Source organism: Schistocerca cancellata, chromosome 3, assembly GCF_023864275.1.
Source record: "Schistocerca cancellata isolate TAMUIC-IGC-003103 chromosome 3, iqSchCanc2.1, whole genome shotgun sequence".
Lineage (NCBI taxonomy): Eukaryota > Metazoa > Arthropoda > Insecta > Orthoptera > Acrididae > Schistocerca > Schistocerca cancellata.
This window is the reverse complement of record NC_064628.1, coordinates 852336887-852359462: the sequence shown is the minus strand read 5'-3', so window position 1 is coordinate 852359462 and position 22576 is coordinate 852336887. Positions and strand designations below refer to the sequence as shown.

At 45.4% G+C, this 22576-nt stretch overlaps 1 protein-coding gene across 1 annotated transcript in view; it reads right to left on the bottom strand.

The window, feature by feature from the left end:
• The window catches only part of LOC126176606 (sodium-dependent neutral amino acid transporter B(0)AT3), a 168746-nt gene that overhangs the window by 128232 nt on the left and 17938 nt on the right, over window positions 1–22576 (bottom strand). Inside the window, exon 2 of the mRNA XM_049923765.1 lies at window positions 7584–7744. Coding sequence (XP_049779722.1) covers window positions 7584–7744 — 161 coding nt within the window. The remainder of the gene's footprint in view (window positions 1–7583; window positions 7745–22576) is intronic.

The window sequence follows — 22576 nt, the reverse complement described above, 5'->3', positions numbered from 1 at the left end:
AAACAATTGAAGAGAAGACTGGTGAGCAGCTTATGAAAAAGCTCATTATCAGCATAAAAATGGACATGAAATGTCGTCACTTACAATGTTGCACATACAATCAATTTCTTTTTTCACCAGCTGTCGTTAAAGAAAACATTATTCCATTGAAAAGATCTGTAACTACTTCTGTTGCGATACATATGAAAGATTGGCTTATTAACCACATGCAGAAATACTCTTCTCTTTGTCTGCTAGTATTGGCCAAAAGCTCGTGTCAGTACTTTGATCTATTTATCAAACATGATTCACTGTAACTGCATTGTTTGTGCATGCAGGTGGAAGTGTGTGTGCTGCATAAAATCTATTTTCTGATAATTGAAGATAACTATAGAACAGTTCCCATATTAAAAGAGAAATTCAGCATGTTAGTTCCACGCATAGTGTATGGTCAAATATGCCCCAAATGTAAATTCATAGCGACCCCTGTTTTTCATAGCAAACTATTGGAACTTCGTGCGGTGGGATACGAATTCCGAAATGTCACAGTAACTATGGCCTTTAGCAAGAAGATAAGTAATTCATCATGAAGCTACTATACCAGGCTATAAGTAATCAAGGAATCAAAATAATTCGCCTTATAGTTTCCATAAAATCGTTTGAGAAAGATAGCAGAGTATCCAAAGTGCACACACACTGTTCTGCCAGAGTAGCGAGTCTTGGCGAGTCTGCCACCTGCCCAGGGTGCCTACTCTGTATCTTTCCGCCATTGTGCCGATCGTTTCGGTACTCAAGAGCAACGAACGGTCTAGTACTCGAATTAGAGCCCCTGCATGATTCAGTATGCATTTCGGAAGCGATACCGTTCGGGTCTAGAGAACCGAAGCACTGTTGTCGGTTCGCGTCGCGCAAGCCAATCAAAAGCAAGCGGCCACAGATGCGCGCATGCGCACTGCAGCGCGCACAGCGCCACGAACACAAAGCGGCTAGCAGACGACACAGGCGCGCTATTCTTCCAAGTACCGAAAATTGCGTTTGCGTTGCCATAACGCATGACGCCGCATTCCATCGAGCTGACGTGCCCGCCTTCATCGCTCTTGCCTCCTCCTTAACAGTATCAGGCACAGTATATCCATTCCATGATTCTCATCTGAAATGCATAAAAATTTTTACAGTTTCCCTGACCGCATGTTTCCATGTACGCATAATACCGACAGCGTATTTGACTGTATTCTGCAGATGGTCGTAAACGCCGCATTATGTCATCTTATTCTCATTCACACTGACATCGTGTTTTGGATTTCATGTTTCGGAAAATGAGTTAGGAATAGTGTGTAGTGCCACATTGTACTAACACATGTATAAAAACACCCGAAAAATTGATTCTGAGAGTTTCAAATAATAATAAGATAAACAGAATGTGGTTATAACTCGCTCGTAGAGATCTAAATGATTAAGTAGCCCACTTACTTATATGATACGTCAAAGATTTGGGTCTTAAAAACAAAATTGAAAGAACGCATTTTTCGAGAGTTCCTGCAGTTCGTCGAAGTTTATAACGTACATCTCATGAATGAAAATGTTTCGTATATGGTGCTAGAGTCTAAAAATACTACGGCAGAGATCTTTCATCTCTGTCTACTGTTGTTGAGGATTCGATCGCAGATAATACTTGACAACCAAGATTATGAAGTTCACTGCTGCTAGTTACATTCCCAGTAATTTAAGTTGTGCTCTTAGATTCCTGTCTCACCGCATACTCAGAAATCGCTACATATTCGGAAAGAATGGTGAATTGTTTCTGACAAGAAAAAATATAGAGATCACTGTCGGTTGTTTCACTCTCAACAATTTCATATTTTGTTTTTTAACACACAGAAATCACGAAATCATTACTGAGGAAGTGCGCTCTTACGTGTAAATAATAACGAATATTTCAGAAAAATCTTAACTTACACGAATAACAATGTCTCAGAACGTGTTACATATATGAAGAGGAAAAAAAAAAATTGTACTCATCCGCGCACGTTCCCGCACGCTAACCACATGGCCACGCCGAACAACAGAAACGTAATGCTCAGTTCTCTTACTATTGTGTAGAGGAACGTAGGCTGACTTCGTTGCCAAACGGTGCTGCGTACGGCATAAATGCATGATAGGTTGGAAGGTTTCCAATATTAGGCTTCACATAATTGATTTCCATTGTTACTTGTAAGTTGTAAACGCGTTTCGATAATTATTAACTAAACCATTTGTGGGGAAAAGTACACAAAGTCACTAGTAACGTCAGTTCACACTCATGTAATATACGTAAACAGAGCTGATGTATTGATATTTAATGATCTTTAAACTCTTATTTGCATAAAAATAACACATATTTTGAGAGAACATTGAACAAAAACGCTTTTTTGGATCTAATCATTCACAGTAACAGCCTAACCTAACAATATTTCTAACAAAGGAAAACAGTCGATTATGAACTCACTTTCCAAACAGATGTGTCCTCTGGTGATTCTTTAGTAACACAATTACCAAATCCAAACTAAAACTGCTAAATATGTTTAAAATAACAAACTGTAGGTCTACATAAACCACAGTTCACCGATCGACAGGGCCAGACCGAAATCTAATACTTCTCGGTACAATTGTCGTAAAATCGGTGGGAGGACCGTTTGGTAACAAGACACAGAAGCTTGCTGAATAGGATATTTCGATAAAGAACCGAAAATGACGTCACTACCGAGACTAACCTACTACACCGATCGGTATGAAAGAGCAGAATAGGGCCCCAGGCCAGAGTGGGCAAAGGATGTTTCGTTCATTCCACTAGAAAGGCAGCATTCTGCGGTCCACTCTGCCACCTGCCACCCATCTGCCACTGTGTCTTGCCCCATTAGATAACGTAGGGATGTTCCTCGCATTGCTTTAAGCTGCCTCTCCCTTACCTGCGCTATGTGGGTAACATGCTTTCTTTGCGTGCACTTTCCTACAGAGTAGGCAAGCCTACCACCTCCAGGTTCTTTGATCAGGCGTTTGTCATCGAAGACCTTGTCTCGTACACGTGGTTCCACCATCCCTATGACATTTCGCATAGACACTCACGACGGTGCATATGAGTAGCTGACCAGGTTCGCCGTTTACAAGATGCTCATTCCTTGGTGACAGGCCATAACAATCTGCCCTTTGTGAAAGTTGCTTATGTCAGGGGGTTTCTCCATCTGCGGGCTCTATAGAATCGTAAGCAAAGTTATTAAGTCTCCAGACTGATTCCCCATTCGTCCTTACTCCATTTAGACAAGGTGAATAATCTAAAACTTGCACCGCAAATATTGCGGAAATGGAAAGTTCTAATGATGTGCAGTTTTCACAAAATGGATTGGTAGTCAGGGGCTCGTATTGTTAGTCAATAAATAGATTGTAATAATACAAAATGTATTTTTTGTGAAAACATACACTTTTTAAATGGAATTACGCCTATTGACAATAACATACTAAAAGTAGTGTAAATTAGATAATCGGTGGTGTTTGCTGTAGGATTCTAGTCCGAGTCGTTTATGAGATATCAAAATTTGAAAAGTTCCCTCACTGATACTTGTACATTACCTGTGGTAGCACACAATAAAGGACAACCTAAGTGCATATACTAGTTGTCTGCGTTCTGACCAGTCAAGAGACAACTGACTATCACAGGTTGTGTTCAAAATGACCACCAGGAGCGGTAATACACGTTTTCAGTCTGGTATGGAAAGCAGGGGTTGACAGATGTGAAAATTACTGAACTATTAGTTCAATAAGCCATGGCTGCAAAATACTAACACGAATTCTTTACAGACGAATGGAAAAACTGGTAGAAGCCGACCTCGAGGAAAATCAGTTTGGATTCCGTAGATGTGTTGGAACACGTGAGGCAATACTGACCCTACGACTTACCTTAGAAAATAGATTAAGGAAAGGCAAACCTACGTTTCTAGCGTTTGTAGACTTAGAGAAAGCATTTGACAATGTTGACTGGAATACTCGCTTTCAAATTCTGAAGGTGGCAGGGGTAAAATAAAGGGAGCGAAAGGCTATTTACAATTTGTACAGAAAGCAGATGGCAGTTATGAGAGTCGAGGGGCATTTGAAAGGGAAGCAGTGGTTGGGAAGGGAGTGAGACAGGGTTGTAGCCTCTCCCCAATGTCATTAAATCTCTATATTGAGCAAGCAGTAAAGGAAACAAAAGAAAAATTCGGAGTTGGAATTAAAATCCATGGAGAAGAAACAAAAACTTAGAGGTTCGCCGATAACATTGTAGTTGTGTCAGAGACAGCAAAGGACCTGGAAGAGCAGTTGAACGGAATGGAGAGTGTCTTGAAAGGAGGATATAAGATGAACATCAACGAAAGGAAAATGAGGATAATGGAATGTAGTCGAATTAAGTCGGGTGATGCTGAGGGAATTAGATTAGGAAATGAGACACTTAAAGTAGTAAAGGAGTTTTGCTATTTGGGGAGCAAAATAACTAATGATGGTCGAAGTAGAGAGGATATAAAATGTAGACTGGCAATGGCAAGGAAAGTGTTTCTGAAGAAGAGAAATTTGTTAACATCGAGTATAGATTTAAATGTCAGGAAGTCGTTTCTGAAAGTATTTGTACGGAGTGTAGCCATGTATGGAAGTGAAACATGGACGATAAATAGTTTGGACAAGAAGAGAATAGAAGCTTTCTAAATGTGGTGCTACAGAAGAATGCTGAAGATTAGATGGGTAGATCACATAACTAATGATGAGGTATTGAATAGAAGTGAGGAGAAGATGAGTTTGTGGCACATCTTGACAAGAAGAAGGGACCGGTTGGTAGGACATGTTCTGAGGCATCAAGGGATCACCAATTTAGTATTGGAGGGCAGCGTGGAGGGTAAAAATCGTAGGGGGAGACCAAGAGATGAATACACTAAGCAGATTTAGAAGGATGTAGGTTGCAGTAGATACTGGGAGATGAAGAAGCTTGCACAGGATAGAGTAGCATGGAGAGCTGCATCAAACCAGTCTCTGGACTGAAGACCACAACAGCAACAATGGAACGACTGCTACACATATGCGAACATTACAGCGAAGATATCCGGGCAGGCTGCAGTAATATGTCACTGCACCGCCGCTCGTGGTCTCGCGGTAGCGTTCTCGCTTCCCGAGCAAGGGGTCCCGGGTTCGATTCCCGGCGGGGTCAGGGATTTTTCCTGCCTCGAGATGACTGGGTGTTGTTGTGTCGTCTTCATCATCATCATTCATCCCCATTACGGTCGGAGGAAGGCAATGGCAAACCACCCCCACTAGGACCTTGCCTAGTAAGGCGGCGCGGGCCTCCCGCGTCGCTCCCCTACGCTCTGTAAAGGAGTATGGGACTCATCATCATCATTGGGTATAGTTGGTATGTCCTTGGAGACAGCGTCTTTCAGTTTTCCCCACGGAAAAAAGTCTGCATGCGTCTTAAGTCCAGGCAACGAGCCGGCCAAGGTACAGGTTCTCTGCATCCAGTCAACGACTTGGAAACAATGTGTGAAGACATGCTGTAGTGCTTAGTGCACTATGGGCTGGACAGCCATCACGTTGGTACCACAGGTTCCTTCTAGTCTGCAGAGGAACGTCTTCCAGCACCTATGGAAGATGGTCTGTTACTTGTGCGCGCTCAGTGTTCTGTCTTTGAAAAACGGACCTGCGAGCTGATGTTTCACTATTCCACGACACAAGTCTACATTCCAGGGGTGCAGACGTTCCACCAGAAGCCAAGGGGCCTCTCAATGGACTAATAGTGCATGTCTCGGCGATTTACCTGACTATAGCTGGCCGAAGTGGCCGAGCGGTTGTAGGCGCTTCAGTCTGGAACCGCGCGACCGCTACGGTCGCAGGATCGAAGCCTGCCTCGCGCATGGATGTGTGTGATGTCCTTAGGTTGGTTAGGTTGAAGTAGTTCTAAGTTCTAGGGGACTGATGACCTCAGATGATGTCCCATAGTGCTCAGAGCCATTTGAACCTGACTATAATTGGTAAATGTGGCTTCATCACTTAACAAGATACATGATACATCTGGAGTATCCTGCCTTAATGGCCATGCACAGAAGTTTACACGATTTTCATAATCGTTTCCATGCAGCTTTTGATGAAGAGGGAGGTGATAGGATGGAAGCCTATACCGATGGAGAATGCGTAGGACACTGGCCTGACTTATGCCACTTGCTTATGCGATTGCACGGGAGCTAACACGTGGATCAACTGCAGCAGCAGTCAGAAAATTAATTTCCCCCCTCTTTTACCGTCACTTGTTACCTTATGTTACGTTTGTCTAGGTATTACACTACCACTATCACGTAACTGTGTGAAGAGTTTTATAAATAATTGCCGAGATTGTTGCCGTCTATTGGGATATCTTGCCGCATACTCCGTACAAGAACGAACTGCGTTCTTCCTACACTCTCTATACACCATGAGCATGTCAGCTTTTTCTGCACTGGTAAATCCCATTATCCATTCACGTCCTACTGCTTGCATTGTCACACACTAACTGACTTGCAAGTCGCAATGCACTCAAGAAACACACATGCACACTATAAACTGTAAGCAACTTTATGCCACGTCGTACTGCGACACTTTGGGTGCTCGCAGAGGCGCTACACGATATTACGCAGGGGTACCAGTTCCTTTGGCTCTTCAGTGTACTTTGCGTAGTGCATTCACGATCAAGGTCACACATATGAACACCTCACTTACTTGACCATTCCGCCAAATGAACATCCATCTGCACATAGCGATGTATTATGTACACCATGTTGCATCCCCTCGTATGACTTTTTGCGTTTCTAGCTCCCAAACGGCACGTGGCAGAAATGTGATTTAAACTAATTTGTACATGGCTGGTTGAAATACATGAGCTACATGATAGAAACAACTGATGTTCTATTTAAAAAGTGTCGTTGCTGTTGCTCTCTGAAAAATAACTCAATATATTATGTTGAAAACCCCGCAGAAATTGCAACATCTGATATGGACCCATCTCAGTAAATATTTCTGTCAATTTTATTTCGTACGTTACAGAAGGACACACTGTCTGAAACACCCAGGATACACTGTCTGAAACACCCAGGATACACTGTCTGAAACACCCAGGATACACTGTCTGAAACACCCTGCACCCGCTACCAGGCCTAGTAGCAACGGTATACACGTACAACACTAATGCACTCTGGTGAGCTTCCTACCTGTCACAAGGAACTGCAACTCTAATCATTCATATTGCAACCGACGTTGTGTATTGTATGAAATTACCCTGACATCCGAGCTTGTTTTCTGGGCGCTTCACTTCTTTTTGTCAGACAGTGTATATTGCAGGCAAAGTGTCACTGTAAACGGCCTTAATAATTAGGTTAAAAATTTCTTTTCACATTGGAAAAAAATGGTACTGAATATTTTGTGTCTCTGTGTGTCCACTGTTCCCCAACTGCATGTAGTGTCCTGGTTCGATGTAAGAGAGGGCGTGAAAATTGGTCAAGACCAGGTCGAATAAATAAAATAAGTAAATAAGTAAACACTGCTATGCCACAAGAGACAGTGCGACTGGGAAGTGAGCTCACCGCCGCCGTTCTTCTGGGCGAGGTAGGGGAACCTCCAGACGTTGCCGAGCCCGACGGCGTAGCCGACGGTGGCCAGCAGGAAGGTCAGCTTGCTGTCCCACGACTCGCGCTCGTCCTCGCCCGCCTCAGGCCGAAACACCTGCTTCCCTTCCCCCGAGCCCATCTTCAGGCCGTCCCGGCTAACCTGCAAAAACAAGTCACACAGTATGATACACAATTGGCCATTAAAATTGCTACACCAAGAAGAAGTGCAGATGATAAACGGGTATTCATTGAACAAATATATTATACTAGAACTGACATGTGATTACATTTTCACGCAATTTGGGTGCATAGATCCTGAGAAATCAGTACCCAGAACAACCACCTCTGGCCGTAATAATGGCCTTGATACGCCTGGGCATTGAGTCAAACAGAGCTTGGATGGCGTGTACAGGTGCAGCTGCCCATGCAGCTTCAACACGATACCACAGTTCATCAAGAGTAGTGACAGGCGTATTGTGACGAGCCAGTTGCTCGGCCACCATTGACCAGACGTTTTCAATTAGTGAGAGATCTGGAGAATGTGCTCGCCAGGGCACCAGACGAACATTTTCTGTATCCAGAAAGCCCGTACAGGACCTGCAACATGCGGTCGTGCATCATCCTGCTGAAATGTAGTGTTTCGCAGGGTTCGAATGAAGGGTAGAGCTACATGTCGTAAAACATCTGAAATGTAACGTCCACTGTTCAAAGTGTCGTCAATGCGAACAAGAGGTGATCGAGACGTGTAACCAATGGCACCCCATACCATCACGCCGGGTGATACGCCAGTATGGCGATGACGAATACACGCTTCCAATGTGCGTTCACCGCGATGTCGCCAAATACGGATGCGACCATCATGATGCTGTAAACAGAAACTGGATTCATCCGAAAAAATGACGTTTTTCCATTCGTGCACCCAGGTTCGTCGTCGAGTACACCATCGCAGGCGCTCCTGTCTGTGATGCAGCGTCAAGGGTAACCGCAGCCATGGTCTCCGAGATGATAGTCTATGCTGCTGCAAACGTCGTCGAACTGTTAATGCAGATGGTTGTGTCTTGCAAACGTCCCCATCTGTTGACTCAGGGATCGAGACGTGGCTGCATGATCCGTTACAGCCATGCGGATAAGATGCCTGTCATCTCTACTGCTAGTGATACGAGGCCATAGGATCGTGTAGAAGTGGTGCTGTGATTCTCATCGTGCCTTCCCTGTAGGAGAGATTGGTTCAAATGGCTCTGAGCACTATGGGACTTAACTACTGTGGTCATCAGTCCCCTAGAACTTAGAACTACTTAAACCTAACTAACCTAAGGACAGCACACAACACCCAGCCGTCACGAGGCGGAGAAAATCCCTGACCCCGCCAGGAATCGAACCCGGGAACCCGGGCGTGGGAAGCGAGAATGTACCATTTCCTCAAATTCTAGGAATGAATTATGAAATTTTGTACACATATTTCTGCAAACCTAATAAACGTTGTCTCAAGAGAAAATTTTGAAATTCTGATTGCAAGCTGAGATACGGGGCAAAGTACTTGGAATTTTGCATGAATTTAAAATTGTTCTTGTGGAATTACATTTAAAAAATTATGAAAATTCTCCTATTTGACCCAAAAACCTCGCCGGCCATGGTAGCCGAGCGGTTCTAGACGCTTCAGTCCAGAACCGCGCGACTGCTACGGTCACAGGTTCGAATCCTGCCTCGGGCATGGATGTGTGTGATATCCTTAGGTTGCTGGTTTGAGTAGTTCTAAGTTCTAGGGGACTGATGACCTCAGCAGTTAAGTCCCATAGTGCTCAGAGCCATTTGAACCAAAAACCTCATGAGAGAAGCTTATAACATATAGAGAGATCAGAGAAATTTTTTTAGAAATCTCTTGAATACTTTCTGATAAAAAGGAACATACATTATTTTTTGAAAATAAAGCTTCAAATTTCATTAAAAAAGTTGAATTATATAATAAAAGGATTTTATATGTAAATGTGTTACTTTCATGTAAAGCGTGGTATAAAATTTCATTGCCATATCTCCAAAACTCTGGATTTGGTGCATTTTTGAAATAGTGTGTGTTTTTCATCAACGTCCCCCCTTAAAAGCGTGTTGGTCCACATTTGGAATGCAATAGATCAGCGAGTACGGCATTGATTCGGCAAGTCCTCGAAGAGGTTTCCGGAGATATGTGGTATCAGCTTCTGCCGTCCCGGCCCGACGAGTCAAAAAGGTCTCCAGAACGCATGGACCTAGATGACAGCCGCTAGGCGGCGCTCCTAATACATTGGTGTCCGAAATTAAAGCAACAAGCCACTATTTCTCCATCCTGTATCTAATTCACGATATAATCATACGAACTGTCAACAGACGTCCGCACGATCGTATCTACATCTACATCTACATTTATACTCCGAAGCCACCCAACGGTGTGTGGCGGAGGGCACTTTACGTGCCACTGTCATTATCTCCCTTTCCTGTTCCAGTCGCGTATGGTTCGCGGGAAGAACGACTGTCTGAAAGCCTCTGTGCGCGCTCTAATCTCTCTAATTTTACATTCGTGATCTCCTCGGGAGGTATAAGTAGGGGGAAGCAATATATTCGATACCTCATCCAGAAACGCACCCTCTCGAAACCTGGCGAGCAAGCTACACCGCGATGCAGAGCGCCTCTCTTGCAGAGTCTGCCACTTGAGTTTGTTAAACATCTCCGTAACGCTATCACGGTTACCAAATAACCCTGTGACGAAACGCGCCGCTCTTCTTTGGATCTTCTCTATCTCCTCCGTCAACCCGATCTGGTACGGATCCCACACTGATGAGCAATACTCAAGTATAGGTCGAACGAGTGTTTTGTAAGCCACCTCCTTTGTTGATGGACTACATTTTCTAAGGACTCTCCCAATGAATCTCAACCTGGTACCCGCCTTACCAACAATTAATTTTATATGATCATTCCACTTCAAATCGTTCCGCACGCATACTCCCAGATATTTTACAGAAGTAACTGCTACCAGTGTTTGTTCCGCTATCATATAATCATACAATAAAGGATCCTTCTTTCTATGTATTCGCAATACATTACATTTGTCTATATTAAGGGTCAGTTGCCACTCCCTGCACCAAGTGCCTATCCGCTGCAGATCTTCCTGCATTTCGCTACAATTTTCTAATGCTGCAACTTCTCTGTATACTACAGCACCATCCGCGAAAAGCCGCATGGAACTTCCGACACTTCTACTAGGTCATTTATATATATTGTGAAAAGCAATGGTCCCATAACACTCCCCTGTGGCACGCCAGAGGTTACTTTAACGTCTGTAGACGTCTCTCCGTTGATAACAACATGCTGTGTTCTGTTTACTAAAAACTCTTCAATCCAGCCACACAGCTGGTCTGATATTCCGTAGGCTCTTACTTTGTTTATCAGGCGACAGTGCGGAACTGTATCGAACGCCTTCCGGAAGTCAAGAAAAATAGCATCTACCTGGGAGCCCGTATCTAATATTTTCTGGGTCTCATGAACAAATAAAGCGAGTTGGGTTTCACACGATCGCTGTTTCCGGAATCCATGTTGATTCCTACATAGTAGATTCTGAGTTTCCAAAAACGACATGATACTCGAGCAAAAGACATGTTCTAAAATTCTGCAACAGATCGACGTCAGAGATATAGGTCTATAGTTTTGCGCATCTGCTCGACGACCCTTCTTGAAGACTGGGACTACCTGTGCTCTTTTCCAATCATTTGGAACCTTCTGTTCCTCTAGAGACTTGCGGTACACGGCTGTTAGAAGGGGGGGCAAGTTCTTTCGCGTACTCTGTGTAGAATCGAATTGGTATCCCGTCAGGTCCAGTGGACTTTCCTCTGTTGAGTGATTTCAGTTGCTTTTCTATTCCTTGGACACTTATTTCGATGTCAGCCATTTTTTCGTTGGTGCGAGGATTTAGAGAAGGAACTGCAGTGCGGTCTTCCTCTGTGAAACAGCTTTGGAATACGGAATACGGCATTCTGGTCAACGTACGAGTACAATCATGTCAACGTTGACGTCAGGGTAACTATATAAACGCGATAGTGTTTGCCGGGTAGGCCTAGTCCCATATCCACAGTTGCAGTGTACATAGTCACAGACGGTGCAGTATGGCACAGAGAAGACGCCTGCCAGACTCTCTGCGGTGGAGGACCAAGGGAAGAATGGAAGCAGAAGAATGTGGCCCTATGGAATAATGTGAGTAGTTCTGTGGCGACAGTTTACAGAGCTCGAAACTGTATCCCAAAGACCAGGGCGGGGCTTACCACGTGTAACATCAGAAAGAGAGAACCGTTATTTGGCTGTAAGGGCACGATGGTGCTGCCTTAGTACTGCACCGCAACTGACTTCTGACTTCGCAGCATCCACTGGACGTGTTGTAGCGAGGCAAACGATGTACAGAAGGCTTTGGCAGAGTGGCATTCATTGTCGAAGACCTGCTGTTTGTGTACATCTGACGCGTCTTTACAGAAGGGAACGTCTAGATTGGAGCTGTCAACATGTCACCTGGACAGTCCAACAGTGGCGAATGTTCTTTTAACCGTCCAGCCCGATTTGGTCTGGACAGTGATTTTCGACGGATTCGCATCTGGAGGGAACGTGAAACACGATTTCGGGACCCAACCATTGTGGAAACAGACTGATATCGAGGATGATCCCTAAAAGTGTGGGCAGGAATTATGTTGACCACTCGAAACATCTCTTCATGAAATTGTGCAGTTAAATTGGCAAGGTTTGACTGCTGTCAGGTATCGTGACGAGATATTGGGATATCATGTGCGGTTTTTGCGAGGTGCTGTTTTGCCCAGACTTCGTATTGCTGGACGGTAATGTTCGACATCATAGAGCATCCGTGGTTGATGTTTCATTGGAAACGGAAGATACTGCACGAATTACGTTGCCTTCTCTCTCTCCCGATTTGAATCCCATAGAGCACGTCTGGAATGCACTAGGGACACGAGCTGCATCTCGTCACCATCTACCAATCACTCTCCATGACTTGCGAGCAGCGCTGCAGGAACAATGGGCGTTATTGCGTCAGCGGTGGCCGAGCGGTTCTAGGCGCTTCGGTTCGGAACCGCGCGACTGCTACTGTCTCAGGTTAGAATCCTGCCTCGGGGATGGATGTGCGTGATGTCCTTAGGTTAGTTAGGTTTAAGTAGTTCTAAGTTCTAGGGGACTGATGACCTCAGATGTTGAGTCCCATAGTGCTCAGAGCCATTTGAACAATTTTTTCGTTATTGCGTCAACATGAGATTGATGACATTATTCACAGAGGTTGTTTTGTTGCCAGAGGTGGTCACACCTCATAGTGAGTGCATTAATTAGCTGTCGAAATATGTGAATATGTGCCTAAATCCGTTACATTGGAAAAAAAGGAGAACATTTTTGTCTACTGTTATGCATGGTGCAGTTGTTTACGTTCTGTATTCTTGATATTGTTTCTACATTGCTATCACCTGGTCATGCTGTTATGTGGCAAAATACACGCAACCTTGCAAAATTTCGGTTTGTTGCTTTAATTTTGGACACGAGTGTATTTGCGAGCGGTGCTGTCGCCGCTTCAGCGCTAGGTGTTTGCCACGTCCCCCATGCCAGCCTATCGGTGTCCACAGCCATGCTACACTCCTGGAAATTGAAATAAGAACACCGTGAATTCATTGTCCCAGGAAGGGGAAACTTTATTGACACATTCCTGGGGTCAGATACATCACATGATCACACTGACAGAACCACAGGCACATAGACACAGGCAACAGAGCATGCACAATGTCGGCACTAGTACAGTGTATATCCACCTTTCGCAGCAATGCAGGCTGCTATTCTCCCATGGAGACGATCGTAGAGATGCTGGATGTAGTCCTGTGAAACGGCTTGCCATGCCATTTCCACCTGGCGCATCAGTTGGACCAGCGTTCGTGCTGGACGCGCAGACCACGTGAGACGACGCTTCATCCAGTCCCAAACATGCTCAATGGGGGACAGATCCGGAGATCTTGATGGCCAGGGTAGTTGACTTACACCTTCTAGAGCACGTTGGGTGGCACGGGATACATGCGGTCGTGCATTGTCCTGTTGGAACAGCAAGTTCCCTTGCCGGTCTAGGAATGGTAGAACGATGGGTTCGATGACGGTTTGGATGTACCGTGCACTATTCAGTGTCCCCTCGACGATCACCAGTGGTGTACGGCCAGTGTAGGAGATCGCTCCCCACACCATGATGCCGGGTGTTGGCCCTGTGTGCCTCGGTCGTATGCAGTCCTGATTGTGGCGCTCACCTGCACGGCGCCAAACACGCATACGACCATCATTGGCACCAAGGCAGAAGCGACTCTCATCGCTGAAGACGACACGTCTCCATTCGTCCCTCCATTCACGCCTGTCGCGACACCACTGGAGGCGGGCTGCACGATGTTGGGGCGTGAGCGGAAGACGGCCTAACGGTGTGCGGGACCGTAGCCCAGCTTCATGGAGACGGTTGCGAATGGTCCTCGCCGATACCCCAGGAGCAACAGTGTCCCTAATTTGCTGGGAAGTGGTGGTGCGGTCCCCTACGGCACTGCGTAGGATCCTACGGTCTTGGCGTGCATCCGTGCGTCGCTGCGGTCCGGTCCCAGGTCGACGGGCACGTGCACCTTCCGCCGACCATTGGCGACAACATTGATGTACTGTGGAGACCTCACGCCCCACGTGTTGAGCAATTCGGCGGTACATCCACCCGGCCTCCCGCATGCCCACTATACGCCCTCGCTCAAAGGCCGTCAACTGCACATACGGTTCACGTCCACGCTGTCGCGGCATGCTACCAGTGTTAAAGACTGCGATGGAGCTCCGTATGCCACGGCAAACTGGCTGACACTGACGGCGGCGGTGCACAAATGCTGCGCAGCTAGCGCCATTCGACGGCCAACACCGCGGTTCCTGGTGTGTCCGCTGTGCCGTGCGTGTGATCATTGCTTGTACAGCCCTCTCGCAGTGTCCGGAGCAAGTATGGTGGGTCTGACACACCGGTGTCAATGTGTTCTTTTTTCCATTTCCAGGAGTGTATAAAGCAAGCACCACAGGAGTCCACATCTCAGTCATCTTCGCCTAGGCTCTCGTATTGTTAATTTTATTCAGCGTTGCTTAGTTCTTGATATTGCTACGCCGAAGTTCTTGATTTGGTTCACTCTCTAGACTTGTCATTCTGTCGTGTTGTCTTTCTTGTTTGTCCTTCTCTGTTGTTGGCTTTCTGTGATTTTCAGCCTCTCACCGTTGGAGCCCTTAGCCGTTTGGCCAGTGTTTTCTGGTCGTGTCTAATTCTGGTCGCTATACACATGTAATGCAATTCCCATAAATTACGGGTCAGTGGTTTATGGATGAAGAGCCGGCGCCCGATAGCGCCTCATATGTATTCAGTTGGGTTCAGATCACGCGAATTTGGTGGCCAAGGCGTCGCCTTGATTCCGGAATCATACTCCGTCTGGGTAACGAGTGTATACAGACACGACCATCGACCTGATGTATCAATAACTGTGATTCATTCGATCAGGTGAAATTGAAAAGTCCCCTGTTGAAAAATTGTACATGACTGTGCTTAAACTGACACACAATATTTTTAGCGCAACGCAATCTGACTTTCAAAAATCCCTACAAAAAAATGGCCCTGACTGACATTAACCTATGCGTTTCACAAATCGCTTACCTCACAAAAATCTTGGTTACTCGAACTACTGCAATACAGCGAGCGCCACTACTGCCAGCTAAATAAAAGATTCAAACTACTGAAGGCACTAACTACTGATAGGCATAGTTAGCAATTGAAAGATGTTAATAGAGAACAAACAATGTATTTACCTTAACAGTCATAATATATATAGCAGTTCATGACATCCAGTGTTACAAATTTCAAAACTCCGCCATCTCTCTCCCCACATCCACCACTGCTGGCCGCTCACCTCCAACTGTGTAACGCTACGCGCTGTTCACATCCAGCTGCCCACCACTACAATGGCTGACAACAATGCAAACTAGCCACAGACTGCACACAGCACAGCCAGTGATTTCCATACAGAGAGCGCTACGTAGCGGCGGCGTTACCAATATAAGAACCTAAACAGCCTACTTACAAAATGTTTCTGTTGACGCACCCTTCAGTCACACTCATCCTGTACCCACTGCAATCGTAATTGATTATCCCGTTGCGTTAATACGGGAACACACTGGGGTCATGTACTGTAGAGCCCTGTATTCGACAATGTGATCTTAACGGTGTGTTCCGAAGCACTCGTGCCCGGACCAGCGTCATACGCTTTCGTCAAATCTGCCACAGATCGCCGCCTATCATGCTTTACAGAGCAGGCAAGTCTTGGACCTCCACGTCCTGTGGTGAAGCGTCGACGCCCAGCACCTTGTCGCCCACTCATGTGTGCTGCTTCGTGACACATTTTTGCTGTCACAAACCGTTTGTGAATTTTGGTTCCTTGCCATGGCGCTCTCTAGCTGGCAAAGTTGATGAAAAAGGCCGGAGCGGCCGCAAGAGGAGTCTGGTGTGATTCTCCGAGTGGGAAGATTGCCCTCCAGAGTAGCAAACTGACTGTCGCAACTGACTAGTGATAGATGGCTCCGAATGCAGGTCTACCATATGGGCGTATGGTGTTACTGATTGCAATGGTACGTGCAGCATGGTGATTGTTTTCATCTGCCTTGGTATTAGGCATAGTGTACTGTGCTGTGGGCGTACAAAACCAAATTTGTCAACAAAAACCTTGATGCATCTGTTTAATCCCTCTTCCATGAGGGAACATGTAGTGGTTAAAAGTGCTCCACCCAAACACATGATGAGTGCAAGTGGTACATTTTGGCTTCTTATAGGACATGTTCTCGTAGAGATCAGGTTTGGCCCATATACTTGGGAAAGGAAGAATTATATCAGGTCTGGTCTTACCCTGTATACTGGGCTCCAATTTTGTCGCTGAGATGGGTTTGTTTTGGACTGGACAATAATAACATTCATTTCAGCAGAAAATCAGGCACTAAGATAGGCATTTGAAACGAGTTTCCCGACTTGTTAAGCTTCGAGCGAGGGACCACCTACTGAGCTGAGGTTAGAGAAGTGATTCTAGCGGAGAAAAAACTCAGAATAGATTTTCGCCACGGCGAAATATTAAAAGAGCTGGTTTACTACGTGTTGAATAAGAGGATAATTCGTCCTTCTGCAGCACCTATGTATATTCTCAGTGCGCAAGTGAAATGGCAAGAATAGATCGAGGGTCGACTGCTGAGAGTCAAACAAAAAATCGTTCCACAATCAGTCCCCTCACCATATTTACTTTACTGTTTTGGATTGTCTAAGGGAGAAAAAACTTTTGCTGCCCTGAATGTTAGCCAAGCATGTTAGCAGAGTAATCTAAGCTCTTTACAGACTCTAGACTGTTGGGATATTTATGAGTTTAATCCATTAGCACTATCAACTGAATCAACTGCACTCTCTCAATTAATGGACCAACTATTTTTTGATATTACATTTTCAAGTGTCTGCAATTGTAGTAAGACTACACAAAAACACATTCAGCACTTGAGAGAAGTATAGGTTGAGTCTTACACAGAAGATTACAGCAAGTAGCCACTTTTTTCAATGCTATTTATTTATTTAAACAGCGCTGTTACCTGTTTAGAACCGATAGGTTCATCTTAAGGCGGCTTGAGAGAAGGTTTTACCAATCTCGATAAAGCAGGTCGTATGGTGAACTCAGGTAAAACTAAGCTAGCGTGTCCGATGATGCTGTTCTGGGGCACGTGGTCTCGCCGGAAAGTATTAAAATAATCTGGAACCGGCAAAAGTCATCCTGGACTTTATGGCTCCCTAAAATAGTTATACCTTTGTAATATACCACTTTATCGGGAAAGCAAACATTTTTTTGGAGCTTTTTCTGGATTCCAGCATAAATCGCCACCATTGAATGATTTCTGTAAAAAAAGGTGGGAAGTTTGAGTGGAGCGAATCCCAGAATACCCTTTACAAGGTTGAAGCAAGCGTTAACTATGGCTTTAGTACTAGCATTACCAGATTTTCATAAAAAGTTTGTACTTGAAACTGATGCGTCAATGTTGGGAATTTGAGTATTATTACCGCAAGAAAGTGATGAATATAGGCATCCTATTACTTGCGCTGAAAGAGTCCTCAATGATTTTAAAGTAATTATTCGGTTTATGAAGCTGAAGATTCGGCGAAGCTATTTGGTCTGTAGAAATTTAAATAATATTTTGAACATACTCATGTCCATTCAGAAACCGATAAGCAAGCTCTGAGTCGGGCATTGGGCAAATCTCACAAAATAGGACGCAATGTCAGACGGGTGGCTTGGATATTGGAATTAAATTTCGAAGTCTGTAACATTTGAGGGACTGACATCATGGCGCATACTCTTGGTAGAATACTTGAGCAAGAAAGGCTAATGGAAGAACAGCGTCTACAACCTATTAGTTTGATACTCACTGATTCACCCAAATTATTTAATGATATTAGAGAATCCCAAGATAACGACCCAAATATTTGTGCCATTAAAGAAAGGTGAGGTAGTGAAAATTATTCTGTCAATCATGACGTTTTATGCTGTAGAGCTCAATATATTAAAAAAAAAAACCTAAATTTTGGTCCCTCAGGAACCGGTTTCATATACTTTCACCTACTTTCATGAATCACCAGTGGGAGAGGGTTGGACGTTTAGATATATTTAACACATTATGGAAAAATATCATATAGCGAAACATGGAAGCAGATATTGGGAACGTAACTGCGGTTTGTAAAACCTGTGATAAGAGTAAACCGGCGCATATTTCAAAAATGAAGTTTCTATTATCTAAACACACAGGAAACACATCTGATAAAATGTGTATTGATTTTTAGGACAATTTCCAAGATCCAAAAATGGTAATTGTTATATATTAGTTTGTGCTGACGCATTTTCGCACTGCTCTTAGTTTTATTCACAAGAGCGGCTACCTTTAAGACTATAATTCAAGTGTTGCAAACCATACTTGTGACTACGATGCTCGCTGATACCACAAGGTGCTTTACCTCTTATATGTTCATACTTTTTGTCTAGATGTGGGTATCAACCATAGTACAACAATCCCTTATTATCATAACGTTTCCTATGCAAAAAGGGTAAATAGGAATCTACGCTCTGTGTTGATAGATCAGATGTCGGGAGATCGCTCACTCCTGTAGTTGATGTTGGACTTTTAACACGGCCAGAGATGAGTCACCAGGCCACACCTGCAGAGTTTAAGTGAAGAATTGTGACTCCATTCAGTAATCTATGGTCAATTGATGACCTGATGCCAATGAAGGTCTGTCCTAAGCAATTGGTTGCTTAAGGAGAAAAGCAGAAAATAACATTAAACACGCACATGTTCGTGACATGCAGTGATACAACAGCAGACAACAGCCAAATCCTTACACGTTAGGGGATAAAATTCGGTGAAGAGTTTTTGATAAAATTACTGAAAAGCCTTTACGTCGTTTTAGTGGGGCATGGAAATTGTAGGTTTCTTAACCCCACTAACATTAATGTTCTTAAATGCTGAGCGAAAATGTACCTTTCGAGTTCACCTTTCTCAGGTAAAGCTGGTAAGTGGTAGTATCACTAATGGATGGTATGTTTTTTGGCATCTAGTGTAATGCGTGTACTATGCGATAATTCAAGGATTTTGAAGGCAGTGAGTACCACTTTGTGACATACACTCCTGGAAATGGAAAAAAGAACACATTGACACCGGTGTGTCAGACCCACCATACTTGCTCCGGACACTGCGAGAGGGCTGTACAAGCAATGATCACACGCACGGCACAGCGGACACACCAGGAACCGCGGTGTTGGCCGTCGAATGGCGCTAGCTGCGCAGCATTTGTGCACCGCCGCCGTCAGTGTCAGCCAGTTTGCCGTGGCATACGGAGCTCCAGCGCAGTCTTTAACACTGGTAGCATGCCGCGACAGCGTGGACGTGAACCGTATGTGCAGTTGACGGACTTTGAGCGAGGGCGTATAGTGGGCATGCGGGAGGCCGGGTGGACGTACCGCCGAACTGCTCAACACGTGGGGCGTGAGGTCTCCACAGTACATCGATGTTGTGGCCAGTGGTCGGCGGAAGGTGCACGTGCCCGTCGACCTGGGACCGGACCGCAGCGACGCACGGATGCACGCCAAGACCGTAGAATCCTACGCAGTGCCGTAGGGGACCGCACCGCCACTTCCCAGCAAATTAGGGACACTGTTGCTCCTGGGGTATCGGCGAGGACCATTCGCAACCGTCTCCATGAAGCTGGGCTACGGTCCCGCCACCGTTAGGCCGTCGTCCGCTCACGCCCCAACATCGTGCAGCCCGCCTCCAGTGGTGTCGCGACAGGCGTGAATGGAGGGACGAATGGAGACGTGTCGTCTTCAGCGATGAGAGTCGCTTCTGCCTTGGTGCCAATGATGGTCGTATGCGTGTTTGGCGCCGTGCAGGTGAGCGCCACAATCAGGACTGCATACGACCGAGGCACACAGGGCCAACACCCGGCATCATGGTGTGGGGAGCGATCTCCTACACTGGCCGTACACCACTGGTGATCGTCGAGGGGACACTGAATAGTGCACGGTACATCCAAACCGTCATCGAACCCATCGTTCTACGATTCCTAGACCGGCAAGGGAACTTGCTGTTCCAACAGGACAATGCACGTCCGCATGTATCCCGTGCCACCCAACGTGCTCTAGAAGGTGTAAGTCAACTACCCTGGCCAGCAAGATCTCCGGATCTGTCCCCCATTGAGCATGTTTGGGACTGGATGAAGCGTCGTCTCACGCGGTCTGCACGTCCAGCACGAACGCTGGTCCAACTGAGGCGCCAGGTGGAAATGGCATGGCAAGCCGTTCCACAGGACTACATCGAGCATCTCTACGATCGTCTCCATGGGAGAATAGCAGCCTGCATTGCTGCGAAAGGTGGATATACACTGTACTAGTGCCGACATTGTGCATGCTCTGTTGCCTGTGTCTATGTGCCTGTGGTTCTGTCAGTGTGATCATGTGATGTATCTGACCCCAGGAATGTGTCAATAAAGTTTCCCCTTCCTGGGACAATGAATTCACGGTGTTCTTATTTCAATTTCCAGGAGTGCATTTTCATTGTCACGAGCCTTGGAGATTTTTCTTTCCGAGCTGTAGCGCACTCTAGGTTCTCAACCCGAGGATGAAGGCCAAAGTAGTCGGCAGGGGAGTCTGGTGTGTCTCCAAGTGGACAGTTTCCCTGGCCGAGTCGTAAACTGACTGCTGCAAGTGGCTTGTGAGTGATAGCTCCGAGCGCAAATCTAGTGTTTGGGAAGAGCGGCAGTCAAGTGGTGTCACTGATTGCCGCAGTACCTGCAGCACATTGTTTTCATTTGCCCTGGAATGCGGCGTAGAGCACTGTTCTGTGGATGTACGAAACTGTCTCAAAGAAAACCTTGGTGCATCTATTTGAGACTGGTCCAATTTCCATGAGGGAATATGTTGTCGATAGATGCACTCTACGGAACGTAAGTGGTACATTCTGGCTGTCTTCTACCTTTATGTCTTCTTAATTGTAGGCTGTGTGTCTGGCTTTTCCTCTTCAAAAAATGGCTCTGAGCACTATGGCACTAAACTGCTGAGGTCATCAGTCCCCTAGAACATAGAACTACTTAAACCTAACTAACCTAAGGACATCACACACATCCTTGCCCTAGTCGGTCGCGCGGTTCCAGACTGTAGCGCCTAGAACCGCTCGGTCACTTCGGCCGGCTTTTCCTCTTCACAACTCTCGGATTTGTTAGGATGGCTTCGGAGTTGGTTTCCAGACTCATTGCTTATGTTTGTACAAGTTGCCTAGAAGAGCGCTGCTCTGACTGTTTACAGTCACTACGAAAACAATTAGCCATACATTGGGGGCAGCGGTGAGATGGAAATAGCTGTCACTGTGGGTATTGTGGGTGAAGGTGCCTTGCTTATTTGTAAGGAATAGTGTACTGGGCAAGAGTTAACGTGGGTGCTTCCTGTGATAAACTTATGTAAAATTTGGATCACAGGAATGGGCAGGAAGTGTTAATATGCCTCCTACAATCATTTATTTCAAGCGAGAATTTTGTTATTGTTAAGAAATTGAATGTTATGATTTCTTGAGGACTGTAAGTTTATGTGATGGCTCTCATATCAGGTATTTTATGAAACATTGTGTCAAATTTGTTCATAGCTATGACTATTTAAGTTTTATCTCCGAACTGAAAGTGTGTTATTAACTATTACGTATCTTAAATATGAGCTTAGAAGGAGTTCAATTCCCCAGTGCCTCAGAGCATGGTAGCTTGTACCTCGGCCAAATTGTAATGTGATACATTTTCCAGACGAGCAAAGTGTCCATTTGTAGTGTTTAAGTAGGTGATCAGAAGGACAGTATGTAATTAGCTACATGTAAGCTGCAGTGCACCGTTCATTTCCGAAGAGTGAAGACAGTTACTCACTGTGTGTTAAATAGTCGTTCTGCACTTTATTTGCCCAGTTATCCCTCCATCTACCGATCAGTGTAATGCATGATTTCACCATCCCCAAATCACTTTCCACGGACGCTCACGACAATAGAGCGTGAACAGCCCACCTACTTCGCCGTTGTCGAGATTCTTGTTCCCAGGCGCCGGGCCACAACTATCTGTACTATATCACAGTAGGTTTCTCCAATTGTGTTCCGTATCGTCGCTACATTGAGTCACTATCCGTCTCTGTTCCCTTGTACTCTTCCCTTCCCGCGTAACGTCCCTAACGACACGGCCGAACGGTTGCAGGCGCTTCAGTCCGGAACGGCTCTGCTGCTACTGTCGCAGGTTCGAATCCTGCCTCGGGCATGGATGTGTGTGATGTCCTTAGGTTAGTTAGGTTTAAGTAGTTCTAAGTCTAGGGGACTGATGACCT